The sequence below is a fragment of the Vanellus vanellus genome (genome assembly GCF_965231255.1).
Source record: "Vanellus vanellus genome assembly, chromosome: 2".
In the NCBI taxonomy this organism is placed as follows: Eukaryota; Metazoa; Chordata; class Aves; order Charadriiformes; family Charadriidae; genus Vanellus; species Vanellus vanellus.
In genome coordinates, this window is record NC_138906.1 from 98,235,858 (window position 1) to 98,255,573 (window position 19,716).

At 43.9% G+C, this 19,716-nt stretch overlaps 1 protein-coding gene across 1 annotated transcript in view; it reads right to left on the reverse strand.

Moving 5' to 3' along the window:
• EPB41L4B (erythrocyte membrane protein band 4.1 like 4B) overlaps nt 1-8,809 on the reverse strand; it is a gene marked incomplete at both ends in the record, with an annotated part of 88,396 nt that extends 79,587 nt beyond the window's left edge. Inside the window, one exon of the mRNA XM_082499011.1 lies at nt 8,510-8,809. Within this exon, the coding sequence (XP_082355137.1) occupies nt 8,510-8,809 (300 nt within the window). The remainder of the gene's footprint in view (nt 1-8,509) is intronic.
• Nucleotides 8,810-19,716: the final 10,907 nt, after the last annotated feature.

Consider the following 19,716-nt stretch of genomic DNA (forward strand, 5'->3'; position numbering starts at 1 on the left):
AAGGGAGAAGAAGGAAAAACTTAATAGAACTGCTCCTTTTCTCAGAAAAGGTGCAAAACATTCACTTGCACAGTTAAAGCAGGTAACATTTGGACATTAAGTAATTTTGTTCAGACTTAACACTAACCAAAAAGATGTGATGCAGTTATCATGTTTACTTTATCCAGCAATATTAAAACAAGAATTTGTTTACAGCCTAGGATAATGTTAAAGCTTCACAAAGACAAGTGAAATTGCTTATTGTCTAATACATAGCCTCCAAGACCTCCCATAGTGAAACATACACGGTAAGAAACTTTAAACTTAAAAATTGGAAGCAGTTTCCTTGTTTAGTCTAAATTTAGGCAGAAAAAGAAACAGGTGTTTTCCCAGCCAAGAATGCTAAGATACAAAACTCCTCTCAAGTCCACATTTATTTATTTATATATATATATAAAACACTAACGAAAATAACGCATACAATCAATTACTAGTACTACAAAGAACTACTGTGAAAAGCATTCTTTTCAAACAGCCACAAGAGAATTAATCCTTGGGTAAGTTATCCTTTGAAATAACGTTGCAGTCTACAATAATTTAGTTACAGGTCACAATCCCTAAGTTATAACACTATGCTTTTCTAACCGTACATTTGATACTGGTATGTTCATATGAGTCCAGGTTCCTCAAAAGAAAGGACCTACAATCTGCACATATTTGTGTAGAGTTAATTGTCATACTTCACAAACATTAAATTGGAGCCTCCATTAGAATTTCCAATCTCTATTTATCATATAAACTGTACCACATTATTAAAATAATAAAATACAGTAACATCTCAATTGAAAGTGTTTGTCAGTATACTAAAAAAATAGAGGACATTTGGTATTTGTTTGGATAAACTATCTGCGGTTCCATAACAACAAGGAAGGGAAATAACCCGAATCTGTGCAGATTAAAACCATAAACAGCCAATAGATATTAACTCTTAATATTTTTCATGGTTCATAGTTGGAGTCTGAGTCTAGAACTTCAACAAATATTTCAAAATAAACCCATCACAATATAGCTAATGGTCCAGGGCATATTTAAATTGATGCATAGAAATAAATGGAAATAGCAAGTCAAATGAAGAGCAGATGGTCACTCTAAACACTTCATTATCTTCCAACTCTTATTTCTAATGCAGAAAAAAAAGAACATTTACCAGAGTCTGCATTGGAAAACAAATACTAAAAAGTCCTATGTATTTCTCAATTTAAAATACTAACCCAGCAATACCGTACATACAGTTAACAGCTGTTGATTTCTTCATTCTAGCAGAAAATAAAATAAATTACTTGTACTTATCCTTATATTTTACTTTGCAAAGGGTCTACAAGTTCAGTGACATATACGTTCTCCCTTCTTCTCTTGACCTCCTTCTCACACCATTTGAGTTTTCAAGTCAGTTTTTATAGTCTCATATGAAACCATGAATTTTTAAAGTGAGGAGGTTTAACCTTTGAATTAACTATTTCACCAGTCGCCTCCAATGTTCCCCTAATGTCTGCTCTACAACTGGGAATGCTCAGAACAAGTGGTCACCTGCCCCTGACAGACAGAGCACGTTCCTAATCGAGCTGGCTGAATGAGCTGCTGAGCCGACCACAGACCTTCTGTGGTTCAGACCCCTGGCCGCAGCCGGGAAATTGCATTCTCAAGGGGAAGGAACAGGACTGAGGCGCATTTCAAATTTCTGACAACTCCACAGAACCACAGAAATTATCTTAACTGGTGGGAGGGAACGGGAAACCTAACTACGCTGGAGGCCCAAACCAGAAGGAATCAGACCTCTAGTGCTCTTTGAAGTGCCTCCCAGAAGAGATCCTTCATGGTGAACTGTTTCACAGCTTGTGTAGCTGCTCCTGGGATGCAAAGAAAACTGCTGTTACAGATCAGGAAAACAGTGGGGGGGAAACCCCACAAAACTAAAAGAAATCTGCTCTTATTAAAAAGAAAATTCAGTAGGTATCATGCCAGTAATACAGATGATATCCACACAGACGGAGAATTGCTCATGGAGGGGATTGCAAAGGAGAAGGAAATGGTTGGGAACTTAAAAACAGAAGCCCTGAATAGGAAAACGGACCTACACTTGGAGGAGAGACGCTAAATGAGGCCAGCCGCTCAGAGAAAGTTACAGGGACTACAAGTAGAAGCACAAGGAAGCACATGAAGGAGGAAGACAAACATGCACAGAGAAGCAGAGGTAGAGATATCTGTCCCCTCCGTTTCAGAAAAGAACTGGATAGACAGTACATCCCATACTTTACTTATATACCATTTCGAGTTTCTTCACCATTTCAGCCTGTTTCTTCCTGTACTACCTTCTACCATCCAAACAAAACTAGCCTTCTGCTTGCTTTTCTATATGGGCTGCACTTCCAAAGTCTCCTTACTCTTATTTCCTCCCTCATAAGAACTTTTTACGTGTCCAGACATCCTTTTTCCCCCTTCACAACCACTATTAAGAGCCTGAAGCTACAGGTTTGCTACCCAGCAATCTAGTCTGGAACACAACCAGTGGTGGGAAAAAAAAAACAAAACAACAAACATATTAGATGCACATTGTTTACAAATAGACACATTTTCTACCTGTTCTGAAAGTTTCCTTCTTATTGACCATCTCCATTCAAATCCATGGTGGTCTTCAGAGTTTCTCCAGCGTTCATGATTGCATAGTTAAATCCAGTGCAAACAGCTGCTACCGAAATGCTTTATTGTGCTAATAAACAAGAGGCCCAGCCACTTGCCATTTCGCATGGTTACTTTCCTTAAGCCTAGCTGTGTTCTAGGCCATTGTAAAAAGGCTTCTGAAAGTATGCATACAACCACCTTATCGTCTCCCCACCTCTTCAAACACATAAGCTCTCCATTAGAGAATTAGTACCAGGTGCTCATACTTTTGTCTTTGCAGTATACTACTCTCATCATCGGCTTTCTCCCCCTTACCAGTTGTCAACTCTTTGCAGTAGTGATCTTGTTATCCTGTCTATCTGTAACGCACTGAAAAATTGTATTGGTTTCCATAAATAACTAATGGAACTCACAAGCAGAATTTATCTAACATACGCCAAAACAAAATGCTGTTCGTTGTCTCCCTCTTTTACTATGTACTGTTGAAACGTCTTTTATATGCTGTAGGTTTACCGGCGACATTTGGTGAGCACGTCAAGGGCCTACAAACCCCTCTTCTCTCCAACAACCTAACACTGTGCATTTCTGAAGCACAGCTACAGTCACACGTGCATACCCCATCTCATTCCCATTTCTCTGGGGCTGCGTATGCCCCTGGCTTTCAGTACAGGATTGTCCTATGAATGCTTTTCACACACCTTCAGTATACACAGCAACGCAGCAGAGTATACGGTACATGCATAACATAATTAAAGGCTGCTGCCAGAAGACAGCACATCAAGCTCTGGCTACAGTTACCTGATCAGAGCTGTAAGGTAATGAAGAGGCATTTCAACGTGAGCTGCAAAAGCAAAATACCCAACCCCTTCTAAAAATGGAGCTTCATCAGTTTACAAAGGGGATTACAGGTGCTGGTGCCCACAGGAGTTCATGAACGTGAGACGCCTTTCTACTGCTGCAAATATGCTTTTAACGGTTTCCAGCAAGTAATCTAATTTTATGTTGTTGAAAGGTAACTTCTGCATAAAGAAGGCATATTATTAGTCTCATAAGTGATAAAAGCTTTAAAGAATTAATAAAAAAATCTTGCTCCCCACCTGATGTAATACATCTGTTTGGGTGGGGGGTGTTACTCCCCAGTCAGGAGAGAATGACTTGAATCCAAGTGTCTACACACATATTAGTGCATTTCTCTGGAGTTAATATTCCTGAAATGTCATTAGGAAATCACATATGATGTAAAAGAAAAAAAAAAGTAGTATTTATCTCCTAATATTTATAACATACCATGTCAAGTACACTAACGAATAATTACATGATAGAGATGACTAGCGAAGAGTTAATTTAACATTTACATTTGATGTAAGCAGAGAGACCAAATAACAGATTTTGCTATGTTTGTGTTACTCCAGCAAGAAAAGGATACACCACAGAGAAGATCACAGATTAGAAAAGGGTATTGAAGAACATTTACTATCTCTATCCTGACATGTTTCCATAGCAGCCGAAACAATTATTAAAACAGATACACCAAAAGGAAGACAAAGTAGTAATACAAAAGCTATCCATCTGAAAACAAGTCATGGATTTGAAGAGTTATATTTGACTTGTTTGTTAATTTAATCATTAAATATCCCCTACTTTCTAATACATCATACGGGTCTTTGTAATGATGTTAATAGCAGCACAGAAATTTATCCCAGCAAGAAGATTTTTAAAAAGTAGTATTTACGACAGACAATGCTTTGACTGCTGTGGCTTCGCGTTGCAGAAAAAGTAAGGTATCCTATATCTGCTTTGCAGGATGGGGATTTCCATAGTACAGTAAGCTTACCATTTGTTCCCTCTTTGTTATCCCACTTAAATTAAACAAACCCAAGAACACCCTACAAGTGTTCATTCTCCTTCTGCCCTCCCCCAACTTACCACAGAACACCGTTTTCAGTGGCACTAAGAAAAGGGACATTAATTCCTGCTGCTCTGGACAGTCCTACTGAATAGCCATCTTTCATATCCTCCCTTTAAGCTTTCATACAATGCACTGAATTAAAAATCAGAGAATCAGAGACTCAGTTTTTAGAAATGCCAGCAATCACATCTTAAAGCCAACAAAAATTTGGCTTCTTGGCCTTATCTGAGAGCCATCTATAGACTGTTCCACTTACGTATTAACTAGCAGGCATCATCACTGCTGCATTAATGTCAACGCTCTTGCCCTGCATCCTTTATGTAAGAACACAGCAACATCCATAACCAGGTTTTCTTTCATGAAAGTCATGAGTCTTCCAGAAAAACAGAGGAAAGACAGCAGTGAGCAAGTGGCCTTCCATCCACCTACAGCTGAGTTACAAAATCTAAACAAGTACCAGCCTCCAATGTAAGTGAATATGCAACACTAAAGATCCTAAACAGGTTCTCAATGGTAAAAAGAAATACACCGATACCTATGTGAGAGGGAGGAAAGGATGGTTTCTAACATAAGTGTTTTCCTCCTTGCATCAGTTCTTATAACTAGATTTCAGATGCTCAGGACACGTGGCATCAGGTCAAGAGGAAGTAATGACACCATTTATGCTCCCCCTTCCCATGGGAAATCACCCCACAGCAACAGAACTGATCAACTGCCACTCACTCCTATACAATGGATCCAACCTTAATAGCATCTCACATTCAACACAGGGCCCCGAGGAGCTCATGGACTTAAAAAGCCATCCAGTGCATTATTCTATTTAGAAAGAATACTTTCAAAGTACACGATTCTTGCCTTAAGAGTGAACAGAAAAGCCAGCATCATTAAGCAATCCTTGAAATTTCAAGCAAGAAGCTGAGTATAGAAACTCTGGGGGTATTATCTACAACGCTCAGAATAATTTTATGTTTACATTTGTATGGGAACAGCTGGGTAGGAAACAAGTTCAAGAAAGCTGGAGAACACCTACAAGTGAAAGATTACACAGCACCTTAGGAGGGCAGGCTAGCAGATGGGATAGTCCGAGGGCAGAGAACATGCAGTAAAAAGAATAAAGTGCAAATGCCCCAGAAAGAAGTGGGTGTGGAAATGCAGATAAACAAGAAAGGTGACTCTGATCACAATACCGCTGTATAGCCTAGAGAAGGACAAGCCAAGGAAGGACTCAGAGATCAGGGTAGACCTCTAGTTCTGTTACCACCACGAGCAGACAAGAGCTTATCAAACATGCAGTTTCTAATACACATACTATCACGTAAATGCTAACATTAACCCAAAAGAAAGTTATCAATTTACTGATACAGGAATTATTTTTCCAACACCACCACCAGCCCCTGCATATGAGAAAACACTGTAGCAGAACCCAATACATTTAACCTGGACAAAAGCTTCAGGGTTATAGCTTTACTGGAATATTAAAAAAACAAACAAACAACCAACAAAACAAACAACAAAACAAAACAAAAAACCCTTCAACTTTTTCTACACATATATCTGAAGTTTTCCCTCAGTCATGTCTTTTCTGTCATTCCTCCACTCAAACAATAGACCCTGTAGTCTTTAAAATCTAATAAACCTTTCAATTACTTCTAAGTGAGGCCTTAGATAGCAGCCTAAAGAGTTGTAGTTACAAGAGTATCACAGAGTCCTAATATCCACCAGTTCCTGGCAAGACAACTGGGGTGTAATGTTAGCAGGTAGCAAAAAGAGCACATTTTACAGACGCCAGTATCTCCTGAAACAAGTGCTTGTGAACACAATCAGCAGCACAGTAAACTCCCCGGCAATTATCTACACACTTGACTTCATGGGTGAACTGTTCACTGGTGATGAAGCCCACACTGCCTCCCTTTCCATAACATTTGAGCTGAAACGGAGAGAAACAACCATGCGCTATTTTTTTTTAATGGAAAAGATGCTACTCCATTCATTCAGCTTAGCCAGCCCTGTACCACAGCTTCTGAGTATTACAGCACATTCTGTTTCAGTCCCTAATCCCATAAAATCTAGAGCTGCAAAGCTCAGAGAAACTTTACTGATCAACTTCTATAAATGGTGCAATGCCTCTTTCAGTTTTTCTAACTCTCAGTGTGGGTGTTACTTTCTGTGAAAGAAAGGGAAAAAGCACAAGGAACAGATACGCAATTCAACAGAACAGATTTTAGTCCTCAAAACAGACAGCTATTACGTGCTCCAGAGTCCTCCACTGGTCTAGGGATTTCAGTGAAAAAAAAAAAAGAAATATCAGCTTCTTACCCTGTCTTTGGACAAATGAACTACAACCACCACATGTGCAGCTCACGTTCTAGAAACACTGGCAGTCTAGGCTTCCTTTGGAGGTCAAATTCAAGCAAGAGCACTCCACAGCTTCTTTACTGGACCAAGCAGATACTTCCATATACTTTCAATACTCAAGGATGAAGAGTGCCATTACCTCATTTTCTGATGCTTCAAAACCACAGACCATCTTAAACAGGCTCTACAGCAAAAGCTGAACTCTGATAAATCAGAGGGAGTATAACCTTAAGCAAAATATTTACTGAGCTTATCTACATAGACCTCTATAAGTAAATCCTTAGCATGCTGATAACATTCATCAAGTCTTCTTTAGAAAAGATTTGCGCTGAGATGTTAGAAGGACTGCAGCAAGTTGTGAAGGAGACATGAGAAAATATATTAGCATTTCCAATATCTAGAAATGCGTGATCTAGTCTGTAAGGCAAGGGAGGCCTGATAATTCTGCAGCAAGCATCTCTAGGTGGCTCCATTCACATACTTCTATATTCACGTGTAAAGAGTCTTACCCCATCTCTTTGGTTTCTTTTAAGCAGAAACGACAGGGTTGCCAAATTCCATGTTTTAGCAAAATTATGCCAATATATACAGATAATTATTAATATGAAAGGCACCTAACAAGATTCAAAAAAGTACTCTGAAAAAAACCACTCTCTCTTTTGCACTGCTGGAGATTAAAGTCGTGCACAATTTATCAGGCTGTTACACTCATTATTAGCAAGTTTCCCCACCTGCTTTCATCGACCAAGCTTAATGGCTGGCAATTACTTGGGTTGAAACGTAAAGAAGATTAAATGTTTTTCAAATATTACAAACTTCCACGTTATTTCACAGGAAACTTGGTTTTCAAAGAGGGAAGGAAAAAGCCAGCAAAAAAAAAAAAAAAAAGAAAAAAGACAGGTGGGGAACATTTCGCAGCTGTGGGCAACGAACCCAATTTAGGCAAAACCTAAATTCTACCCGTTAGCCCTGCAGCCTCCTCGAAGGGAGAGAAAGGACACGCACAGACGGCTCCGGGGGATGCCCGAAAACGCCCGACAAACGCGGCCCGAGGAGGCGAACACAAACACACACAGCTCCGCAGGCCGGTACCGGCCCTTCCTCATTCCTCCACCACAGCGGCAGGAGGGGGAAAAGTTCAGCCCTGACTCCGACCCGGGCCCCGGGGGGGGGGTGATGGGAGGGGGTGTCCGGGTCGGCCCCTCCTGGGAGACGCCACCGAAGGCATAGCCGCAGGGGGCTGATTTTTTGGCTGGGGGGGGGGGGGGGGCAAGGTGCCCGCCTCCGGTCTCGCTCTGGGCGGGGGGAGGAAAGGGAAAGAGGGAAGCAGACGGCTCCAGGAAGGGGGTGAGGGGAGGGGAGCGTCGGTCATGGCGGGGGAGACACGCCGCGCACCTGGCAGCAGGTGCAGGCGAGGCGGGGACGCCCGAAACTAGCCGGGGGCTCGGCCGGAGAACGGCGCATGAAAGATAGATGTGGGGGGGGGGCTGTCACCATTAAGGAGGGGGACACACGATGCGGAGGAGGGGAGGTAGGTGCCATCGCTGTTTCGCAAGGCGAGGGGAGGCGAGAGCGCACGTTACTCACCGGCAGCTCCACGTTGACTTCGGTCCCGTCCAGGAGGAGGACGCGGCACTGCAGCGCCGGCTTACTGCCGCCGGCCGCCGGGATGTGGACGGGGGCTCCGGCGCTGTGCACGACCCCTCCCGGGTGCGGCGAGGAAGGGAAGCCTCCCGAGCCGACGACGCTGGCGGCGGCTCCTCGCAGACCACCGTCCCGCTCGTCCCCTTCGCCGCCGAGCCCACCTCGCCCGGCTCCGCGCCCGGCTCCTCGCCCGTAGCGCTGCATCGACCGCCGGCCAAAGGTCCTGCGCAGGAACCGCAGCATCCTGGGGGCGCCCTGCCCTGCCCCGGCCCGGCCCGGCAGCTCACACCCCCGAGCCGGCAGCTCCGCGCCCGGCCCCGCGGCGCCTCCCAGAGCAACGCAGCAGCGCCGCCCGCCGGGAGCCCGCCCGCGCCGGGCGCCGGCCGGCCCGCTCCGCCTCTGCCGCCCGCTCCGCCCTCTGCAGCGCCGCCCGCCACCGGCACGGCGGGGCGGGCCGCGCCGCGGCCCCTCCTGCTGCCGCCGCCGACCGAGGCGGGGGAACCCCAGCGGCGGGCAGGGGGAGCTGCTGAGGCGGGCGGGCGGGCGGCCACCTGTGGTGGCGGTGGCGGTGGCGGGGCGGGTGGCTCAGCCTCGGCTCACCGTCTCTCCGCGCTTCAGCCCCGCTCGTCGCCGGCCGCGGCCTCGCCGCGCGGTGGGGGGAAAGCGCCGAACCGCGCCGCGCTGCTCCTCCAAGCAACTGCCCCGGCTGCGCGGCGCTTGGGACGACCGCGCCGGCCCGTTGGGGCGGCGTCTGCGCGGTGGCTGCCCCTCACCGCCACCGCCCCCGGGCCGGGGAGGGGAGGGGAAAGGCGGGGAGCGACGGGGCGGGGGCGCTGCCGGTCTCACCTGCGGGGGCACGGGGCCTCCCCCGGCCGGGCCTGCCGCCCGCGGCCTGCGGGAGACTTGCTCCCCTCCGGGGGGCGACCATGGGGGGCCGGGGGCGGCCTGTCCTTCGCGCCGGTCTCGTTGCTCTGCCCCCCGCCCCGCGTCCACCCCCTCCAGGTCTGCCGCATCCGCCCCTTCGGACGGGCGGGTGGGGCGGGGGAGGAGTTAATAGCTAATTAACACATGACGGGGGGGGGATGGATGGAGAACTTAACGAGCCCCGGCGCGACCAGAAGGACGCGTCTCGCCGGTGCTGGGGGGAGGTTGAAGCGGCGGGGAGGAGGAGGAGGAGAAGGAGGGCACCGCACCGCCTCGCCTCTCCCGCCACCGCCGCCTCCGTCCCTTGTGCCCAGTGGGTGAAAAAGCCCCCGCGGTGGCCTTCGCGATCGCCGTCGTGTGGTGGTGTTAAGACAATAGATGTGAGAAGGTGGTCTCAAGGAAAGAAAAGCCCTCCCCGACCTGCCCGGGGGTTCGCTGCTTTTCCCTTTCTGCTGCCCTGAGCCCGGCGGCAGTACGGGTTCGTCTTGTCAACGCAAATCCATAGGTACCAACACTGCCTCACGCAGCCGCTTCGCCGATAAGTGAAGTCTTTATGTATCCCGGCTCGGGTGGGAGCACTTTGCTGAATTGCCGCGTATAGAACGCCGGCTGTGAATCGCGTCTGGTGGAAACAATCAGTGGGGACGAATTCTGTCCCCCTGTGGTCAGATACGATTTGAGGGGCTCTGAATTGAGATAATTTGCTGCTTCTAAAGTTTTGTTTGTTTGGTTGGTTTGTTTTGTTTGGATTGGTTTGGGTTTTTGTTTGTTTGGTTGGTTGTTTTTTTTTTTTTTCTGCAGTGGATTTATTTCCCTTAACCTTGCTTCCAGGCCAGTTTACACAAGCGTTGCCCTATTCAGAAAGCCTGCCAAAATGTCAGCTCGTCATTTTTTTTTATTGAGATTTGATAGTATTAGGTAACTGCCTGCTGCTTCTGCATCCTTTTCCGTGTTTCTTCAATGCGCTGGATCAGGTCTCAAAGTGTCTCATCAGCCAAGATTGTCACTAAACTGCACGAGCTTTGGCAGGGATGTGTCCGCAGCCCTTCTGCTCGGTGTAGCTGTGTAAGAGAGCTTTTATAGAAAGCGAGTGGAAAGGTGCTAATCTTTGCCTGCTAGTGTTCACAATCAAGAGCAGACACTTACTATAGGTGCTCGAGGTTTTTTTTTTCATGATTTTTTTTTTTTTTTTGCATTATGAGCAGAATTTGAGTTTTCTTTCAGACCCTGAATGGTGCAGCATACCTTGGGGTTCTTTCACCGCTGTGAAGTCTGTGAAGACATCACAGTCCCATAGAGCTCGTTTGCATACCATAAGCAGCACAAATGATCTTAAGAGCTGGAAATTCAGCGGAATTACTGTGTCTCTTGAGGGATCTACAGCAATTCTGGTGCAAAGGAGAGTGGGGTGGAAGGGAGGTCTGGCATCACTGAGGACTGACCTGGCAGAAAACCAAGCAAGTCTTTTGCAGTGCTACGAAGCTTCTTTACTCAGCTGTAAGACTTCAGCCTTTTGTCTCTTTCAACATTTGGCATGAAAGCAGAAGTCTGATATTTTACAATATGTAAACCTAGGCTTGCTTGACTTGAATTAGCAACACGCACGATAAAGGCCAGTGACCGTACCAGACAAGCAGTCTTGTATTTACAGAACAGCCATAGAGATGCTGAGGTCCCATTGAATTTCGTATTAAGCAGTATAAGATAATGCTCATGGTAAAGGATCTTCTGGAAGGAGCTGATGGTGGGAGTAAATAAAGCTTGTTCCTTAGTACCCAGCTTCTCTTGGAGTAAAACAATTCCACCATTATTTTGTCTCATGTTACCAGCAGAGCTATCTTTAGCCCTGAAACAAGAGCCTTGAGCAACTGTGGTTACTGAGGATGCTGTGATACATTCATTGCAAGATGAGAGGTATTTAAACTAGTATTTATATTCGGGTTTGCACTTTTACGTTCCACCCATCTGCATCCTCTCTTCATTTTCTAATGGGTAAGCCCTAAAGTGATTCAGTTTGCTGGTACCTCTGTCCTGCAGCCCCTCCTCAGAGTGCCTGCTACTGTCTTGATTTCCAATGAGAGACACAAGCAGAAACGGCTGTGGTCCTCATCTGTGCTGTAATTAAGGACATTACTTTTAAATCTTTATCAAAATAGCCCTCCACTGCAACATCTGCCTCCTGTGCAGTAGTCCAGGCTCCCGTGGGAGTTACGATTTCCTCGCTGCCACAGGAAAGGTGGTGACCTGGGTGAACCATTTGTGCCAACCCATATCGCAGTTCTGGTAGCAATCCCTGCAAGTAACCAACCTGTCTAATGGTTTTGCCATAATGCTGAGCAGTGTTTAAACAGGAGAGTATTCATCAAAATCCTTACTGCAGCAAGACGGGGGATCTGTAACCATCAGAGACACTATTACTGGTCATGGCTAAATAACTAAATAAAAGTGTGATAAGAACTTTATTCTTGCCCTTCTGTTTGGCGTTTTGGTTTTGTTCAAATCTTGTCTGATTGCATTTTGAAAGCCACCTAATGGGGATGGGCAGCGAGCCACTGACAGTCCCGTGAACAGGCTTCTCCCGCACTGGGTCACACTGGGTACGCACGTGCTGCCTGGACATCAGAGACCTCTCCTTGTTTTACTTTCTGTTACTGCAATCACATTTATGGATTTTTCCTGGCCTGCCAGGCTTTCACTGTCTGCAAAGGAGTGATCTGAATTTAATTTGTGTGCAGTTAGGGTTACTTTTTCTGCAGTTTTGAATAAATGTTATCTTTATTGAGTAACTTAAACAGGTTTATATTTTGCAAGCTTCTGCCAGGATATGTTTTGTTACAGTCATTACTAAAGAAAACTTATATAAAAGTATTCAAAGAGCAAGTATTGGTATGAATGCAAATGTCTGTGTTAATAAAAGTAGGGGGGAAAAGAAACTTGAGGAGTTATGACACACAGTCAGTCAGGCTTTCAGATATGAGTTTGTTGGGTTTTGTTTTCTAAACTTATGAATGAAGTTAAGTGGTTTTCTCAAAAAATTCATTAAAGGAGATATACTTTTCAGCATGAACAGTCATTGGATTACAATGTTCATGTAGCAGTTGGCAGTCCTATCTATTTTCCTCAAAAGCATGTCAGTTATATGAGCAGGCATAATGTCACTCTTTTTGCTTTACAAACAGGTACAGGTCAAGAATAAAATGCAAAGATAATTCTGAGTTATGTGGCTAAGGATAATTTGCATTTCTATGCTATCTTTCAGCTAGAAAGATCCCAAAGCACTTTCATTAAAAGAAGGGAAAACTATATGTAGAACTATTTCATCGACACTGAAATGCAGCAGCTGTTTAACATCAGAGAAAAATACTAAGAATCTGTCTTACACAATTGTTATGGAAATAGGAATTGGGATAGGCAGAAAGTTATTATGCAAATTATATGGCCATGATGCTGGGGCTAGTGTATGTATTCCTGCAAAAGGTACCATACAATCGTAGGTAGCCAAGGCTTTCCCTTATAATATATCAACTATATCTCCTTCAAGTATTACCAAAGAACTGCATTAAGAAATAAATGTAATACTTCTCTGTTTGGAATAACACCAGTGTTACAGTAGGCATGAATTTTGGCAGCTATTGCTGTTCATGTTAATCCTTATATTCTGGGGAAAAAAAAAATTCTTTTTTCTATCAGAATAAATAAAAAAGTAACGAATTCAAGAATAGGTGTTTCCACTCAAAGAGCTGTTCTAGTATATCCAAAGAGGTTTGTTGATGAAGATATAAGAGCAAAAACCTTTCCATTAGAAAATCTACAGAAAGAAAATATTTCTTGCTGAGTGAACACTTTGTAATGCCTCTTGTCCATCTAATAAGCAGGTTCAATATGACTTAATCAGATGTTCTTTCCTTTAGTGAGGATTTTATCAGGTTTGTACTGACCTCAACGCATAGAAATTATTTATATTCAAACCTATGATTAGGTTTAAAGCGTTAACAAAAAAGTTTTCAATGTTGTGTTAAATTGCAAAGATATCAGATGCTCAGTTGAAAAATCGAGGCATCTTTTCATTGGTGAACTGTTTTGATTTCAATCTTAGGGGAGCCTAGAAGACTGCTCAGAGTATTGCCTATAAACAAACATCACCTGCTGAAACACTGATGTTTCCTTGAAATATTTTCTAACAGTAATTATGTGTCTTTTAATTATATCTGCACTGAAAAGAGATATCCATGGCTTCTTGTGCTGTGCAGGAATTAATAAGAATTTTGCAACAAAGATCCCTTTGATAGACGCAGCAATGCTGAATGATACCTTGTATAGGTATGATGGGGCAATGAACTGATCATAAAAACCACTGGAAACCTTCAACATGTATGTGGAGACTTGGATTCTTCATCTCAAACTGTTTCAGAGTCAGAGAACAAGGGACAGAAGAAGTATTTGCAAGAGGAGGAACTTGCTGGAAACAAACAAGTCAACAAATAAAGAGTTGAGCCAAGAAATGTAAGTATTTCTAGGGGCACAAAAAAGGAAAAACAACAAAAAAGAAAAAGATGCACCACTGACGTGGCTATCGAGTCAGTTTATTCATTCTGTGTCTACCACTGACAAGAAAACCAGAAGGATAAATCATGACTGAAAGACAGAACCACAAGTGCCAGTAGTTTAAATAAAAGTAATTTAGAAAAAGGATACAATCTGTATTTCCAATGTGTAAACTTGCATTATCTAGCACAGGTTTTGCTGAAGCCTGAGGGATGTGGAACCAAACTGTTGAATTATTACAAAGTTGCTTCATAAAGTAGAAATGTTCTGTAACGGTTGTTTTTTAGAAACTGCCTTTTTGTAGACAGCAAACAGCTCTTTTTAGAATATAAAATATATATTAATTAAAATGTAGTCTTTGTCTTTCTGATAACCTGAATATAAAATGAAATAACGCTATCTACTTCCCACCGAACAAGAATCTGCCACACCGGTGGAATCTGCATTGATGTTCAAAAGAGGAAAATCGAAGGAGGACTGAATCACTTGTTCACCCCACAGCATGGCTTTTCATTTCTGTTGTATGCCATATCGATGGGGAAGCGTACAGTCCTCTCTTGTGTGTATATGGACTTTAGCTTCCAAGATTGATTGTCAGACACAAATCCAGGTTTGTTTTACAGTAAAAAAATCCATAGTAGCGTTGGAGAGCAATATCTTTTGTAATATATGCCCTGGGGGCGGGGGAATATTTTGAAGATGTTAAATGACTTAACAACTACTTGATCGCTTACATTTTCTGACATGCTGCTTTCCTACTGAGTTTGTGGGGTTTTTGTTTCGTAAGAAGTACAGCACCAGCTGAGGGAAATCTTTTCTGAATCCTCCTCGTCTCCTTCCCCTCCTCCATCAAATATTAATATGTGCATATACTGTCAACAGAGGTTCCTTCTTGCCCAACATTTTCCTCTTCTTACTACCCTGCACTATGCAATGCAGGCTGTCCTATGTGGTCTTGCAGTGATGGCATCAGAACATTCTAATGTTCCTCTGAGGCTGTTTTCTTTCTCTTGTCACATAAATATGTTTTTATTTAACAGTCTTTTTATTCTCTCTAGAGCCTCTGTCAAGTGATGGCAGTGTAAGGTGGAGAGATGTTTAGACCACAGAAAGAACCATGGTGCTGCTGAGGGTAGAAAAGGGTTCATCTCGTCTTTCTCTTGAGATCTTCCCATGTTTATGGCAATTTACCAGTTGGAGTCACTGGGCAAAACATCTGGCAGGTTTGCAGAAGCCCTCTCCCAAAATCTAAATTAAAGTGATGTAGACTGGCTGGAGCACACAGAAAGATCAGAAATATCCTCCTTACATCACTGGAAGGAAATTTGTAACTTGTGAATTTCATCAGGAGGAAAGGCAGTGAATCCCAAGCACACAGAGAAATTAATTTATTTTTCCCATCTTTCAAAAGTCAGACAGCGATGGAGAAAGACATGTTTTCTCTAAAATACAAACATTGAAAGGATTGCTTCTGCTCAAAAGGCATAGCTGCATAATGACATACAGCAAGTGCTGGGTACCACATCTTGATCAGCACAAGTTTAAAAAAAAAGATGATTAATGTCATACGTATCCCTTGTATGTATCCCTATACTTAATTATAAAGAATTTTTTTATTATATTTTCATAAGGAAGCTCCATAGCTTTGGCAATATTATAACACATTGCTGAAGAGACAGAAACAACTATTTCTTTGTTTACCTACATTTCCCTTAAGTGTAATCCCAGTTACAGCACACAAGAAATCTGTCTAAAAATGAAGTCACTCTAAAAACAAACGTGACTGACAAAGAAAATTCTGCCTGAAATGAACAAATCCATTTACACACCTTCATTTTTTATAAGTACAATAATCCCCATTGGTATTTTCTCCAAAATACTTGGCGTGCTTTCAGCCACACCTGAACTCAGTTGACTGGGTGCAGGTACATTTCAAACGCAGTAGCCTGGCGCCTTTACAAGTTGGAACATATGAACTCTTCTAACAGCTGCAGCACCGAAAACATCTGTCTTAAACCCTGATAGATGGGACCACTTGCAGACATGGCAAAGTCACTGGGTGGCTTTAGGTGAAGCTTGGAGACTGAGGGAGCGTTCCTTTCTTGTTCGCTGGTGTGAAGCCACGCAGAGAGAAGTTTGCAGGGCGAGATGGGATTTTTTTTTTTACCCTGGCAGCTCATGAAAGAGTAAGGCATGTGTTACCCAAATTATTAATATATAGTGAAAATAATTATAAGCCTATTTAAATGTAAGTTCTTTTATATTGTATGTAAGATTATTGTGTTAAACCTCTTAGCAATTAAGAAAAAAAAATCCAAGCCAGAAATATAGAAGATGTTAGAAGTTGTACCTCACTGTAACCCTTTCTCCTGCTGAAAGTGCAACAGATGTTTGATTCCCATGTTTACAGTTTTGGAGGCAGGCATAAAAAAATTGTGCGAACAGGCAGGCAACCGTAAGTATTCTCTGTTTGGATATTTAAGTATTCTCACCACCCTAGATGAGCAAAATGAAATGGAAAAATAGACTGGGCTGTAAACATTTATCCATCGAGGTTGCCTTGCATGGAGCTCTGCATAGGATAGATGATGGGCAGGAAAGATTTGCAGCTGGCTCACTGAAACGGGGCCTATGGCCGGCAGCAAGGGCTACCGGCTGCTCCTCTCCTGTGCTCTGGGGAGCTGAGGGGGCCTTCTGAAGAGAGGTGGGAAGAAAAGGGAGATCTCAACTCTGCTAGACCTGGTCCTCCACAGGGGCATAGGACACTGTTACCTTCTCAGCCAGGGCACTACTTGTACAAAACTTATCCCAGGACCATCAAACCACGCATTAGGGGCTACCACTCTGGAACCCCATAGTGCCCAAGCTCCAGTGTGTTCAGGCTGGGATCCTGTTCAGTGGAGAACTGGAGCCAATATGTTTTATTTGACCTGAGTGAAAAAGAGTTTCCGTGTGCTACTGGTATGTCTCTGGAATGTGGAGAAATGGACTGCTTAGTTTTTGTCAGGAGCTCTAATATCTTCTCAGGCTTTGCTGGGAGATTAAATTAAAAAATGAAAAAAACCCAGGGTTTTGTGGTTTTTCAATGTCTTTTGAAACTGCTGAGCAGGTTTATACAGTTATCCAGAAAAGGTAAACAGAAAGTTACTGAATTAGGTTTACATGTAGACATTGAGATAAAGCATTACGATTAAAATCTTGCTTTCACCATCTCCCTTAAATGTTAGCCACTGATGGTGTGTATCCTCAGCAATTAATGTTTTATTGTATTTGAAAACTAGAGCTGAGAGGCTCTCAAACACAGAGCTGCACCAAATACATGCAGTGACAGAAGCTAGCAAAACCCAAGTCAGAACTGAAGTGGAGGCAAATGCTGATCACAGTGATCCAGTCTTCAGTGGTGGCAGAGCACGGGCTGTAGGCAGCCCTCAGATGCAGTGGGAAGGCTGGTGGGTCCCTCCCCAGAGTGTGGGAACACCAGCACTGTATTTGCATAATGGTGCAAGCTAATATTAGGAGTGGCTGAGCTCCCAAGCGGGAGTTTACCATGCGTTCCTTCACTGTGGGAGGAAGACTCACCTCTAAGGTTAAATAGGATGGAGATGAGTGTTTACTTGTTGATGCACAAGTTCTTTGAAAGACTAGCTTCTTGGAAAATTGTGTTTTGGATGAATGTGGCTGGCCCCCTCGGCCAGTCAGACAGTGTCTGTGAAATACCTGTTTAGGTATAGGGTGAAAAGGTGATTGCGTTTTATTTCCCAAGGCCAACAGAAGAAATGAGACTGTGCATAGCCTCACCTAGCACCCGGATCACTGTGTCACTGTGTGCTCTTTCTGAACGTCCTGCCATGGCCTCTCACTCATTGCCCTTCCCTTGAGTGCCGAAAGTAAGCACGCATTTTATTCTTTCTCTGGCCCAGTCATGAAAATTTGAGTTTTTTGTAAGGATGAAAACTCTGAATTTTTCAAGCACATCGTTGAACAGAAAGATCTTGCTTTAGAGGCTTCAGATAACTCAGATGATAGGAACACTGCCAGGTATAAGCTAGAATTAAGATGTAGCTCTGGAAAACTACCTCTTATCTACCTACATGATAAGGGCCATCTCCGTCTTGCACGGTGAAGTAACTCCCTACTTGCCAAGATCAAATGTGTAGCTGAGGTATTCCTTCAGTTCCTAAAGTGTACCTATACCAGCCTGGAGGCACATCTACACAGACTACAGGGTTGTTTACACTAAAACAAGAGAGGGAACCCAGGCCTATACTGCCTCCTCTGGTAAAAAGTCGGCCCAAAAAATCTCACTCACTCATGAGGACCGAGAACCCTTCAGGCCTGGCTTCAGGCAAAAACCTCCACAGATAAGATAAGCCTGGCAGCAGCCCCAAATTGGATCCCAAACTGGAGCTCTGCCCAGCCAACTAGGAGAGCTGGGAGCCATCCAGGGGTAATACCTGCCGCTATGAGATATAGAGCAAGTGCCAGGAGGGGTGAGAAGAGCTCCCCGGCTGCTTCAGCGGCTGGCAGGGGAAAAGGATGAGCAGGGAGGTAGCCACAGTCCAGATGATAAATAACCTTACTGCAGAGGAAAACAACCAATTCAGCAGACACTGCAACCTGTGGGACACCGGCACTGAGTTTTCCACGGTGGGAGTACATCATGAGAGATAGGTAGCCGGGCTGCTGGTGTCTCTGGGTGACCTTGAAGTCCAGTCCCAGGAAAAGTGCATCCTAAATGATGATGCAGGACAGAGCTCATGATCATAGTAACAAGAATGATGGTCTACATTTGGCTTTCTGGTTTGAATCTTCCTCCTGCCTCCTTTGGCAGGCATGGTTAATAGTGCAATTATAGATCTCGGCTATCAGCTAATGTATAATTTTGCAAATCTCAATCAGCAGTTGATGAGAACCCTACTGCCAGCACGAAATCTGGCTCTCCACCTATCAAGGAACAGGGTTGTCTAACGTGCCCCATCACAGCAGGAAAAGGGCCCATTCTAGTCTTCCTGAAACAGAGAGATTTGGAGGAGACATTTGGAGGTGTCATTCAAAATGAAAGAAATTCAAAATCACTCAAAATAAAAGACTCAAATAATATTTTAAATAATTGAAAAGAAAATAAAATAATCTGACAATATGAACATGGCAAAGAAAAAAGTAAAGCTCCGAAGAATAAAATTCAAGTAATTTAGGACTGCTTTTCTATTCTCCTTCATGTCCACCTGGTGTTGTTGTAGCAGCGTGGAAGAGAGTTAAAGCTACAGTAGTCTTCCTCCCCAGAAGCATTAGGTGAGATGGGTGCTTATCCTACCCTTGTGCCTGTAGGGAGCTGTTATGCTATTGCTTCTGTCCATCCAGAGGTGGACAAAGTCTGATATCCCATCTACAAGTGGGAGAGGAGGAGTCATGGTCATATGGCTTGCCTAACAGGGTGACCAATCACTTCTAGTTGGTTCAGAAACGGCATTATTTGTGTATAGGGAAAAGGAAATGTTGCACTCTCGGAGCCTAGTTGGTTGCTAGCTCAAAGCTCATGCTGACCCCGAAAGCAGCACACCATGATGTATCAGCTCATCAGACCTATCTCCTTGGCAAGGTTGGTTCTCTGCCTCCCTCCAGCTCTGCTTAGGAAAGAGAGGGCATTGTGTGGGTCACGCTCTCTTTTGTAATGAAGAGAA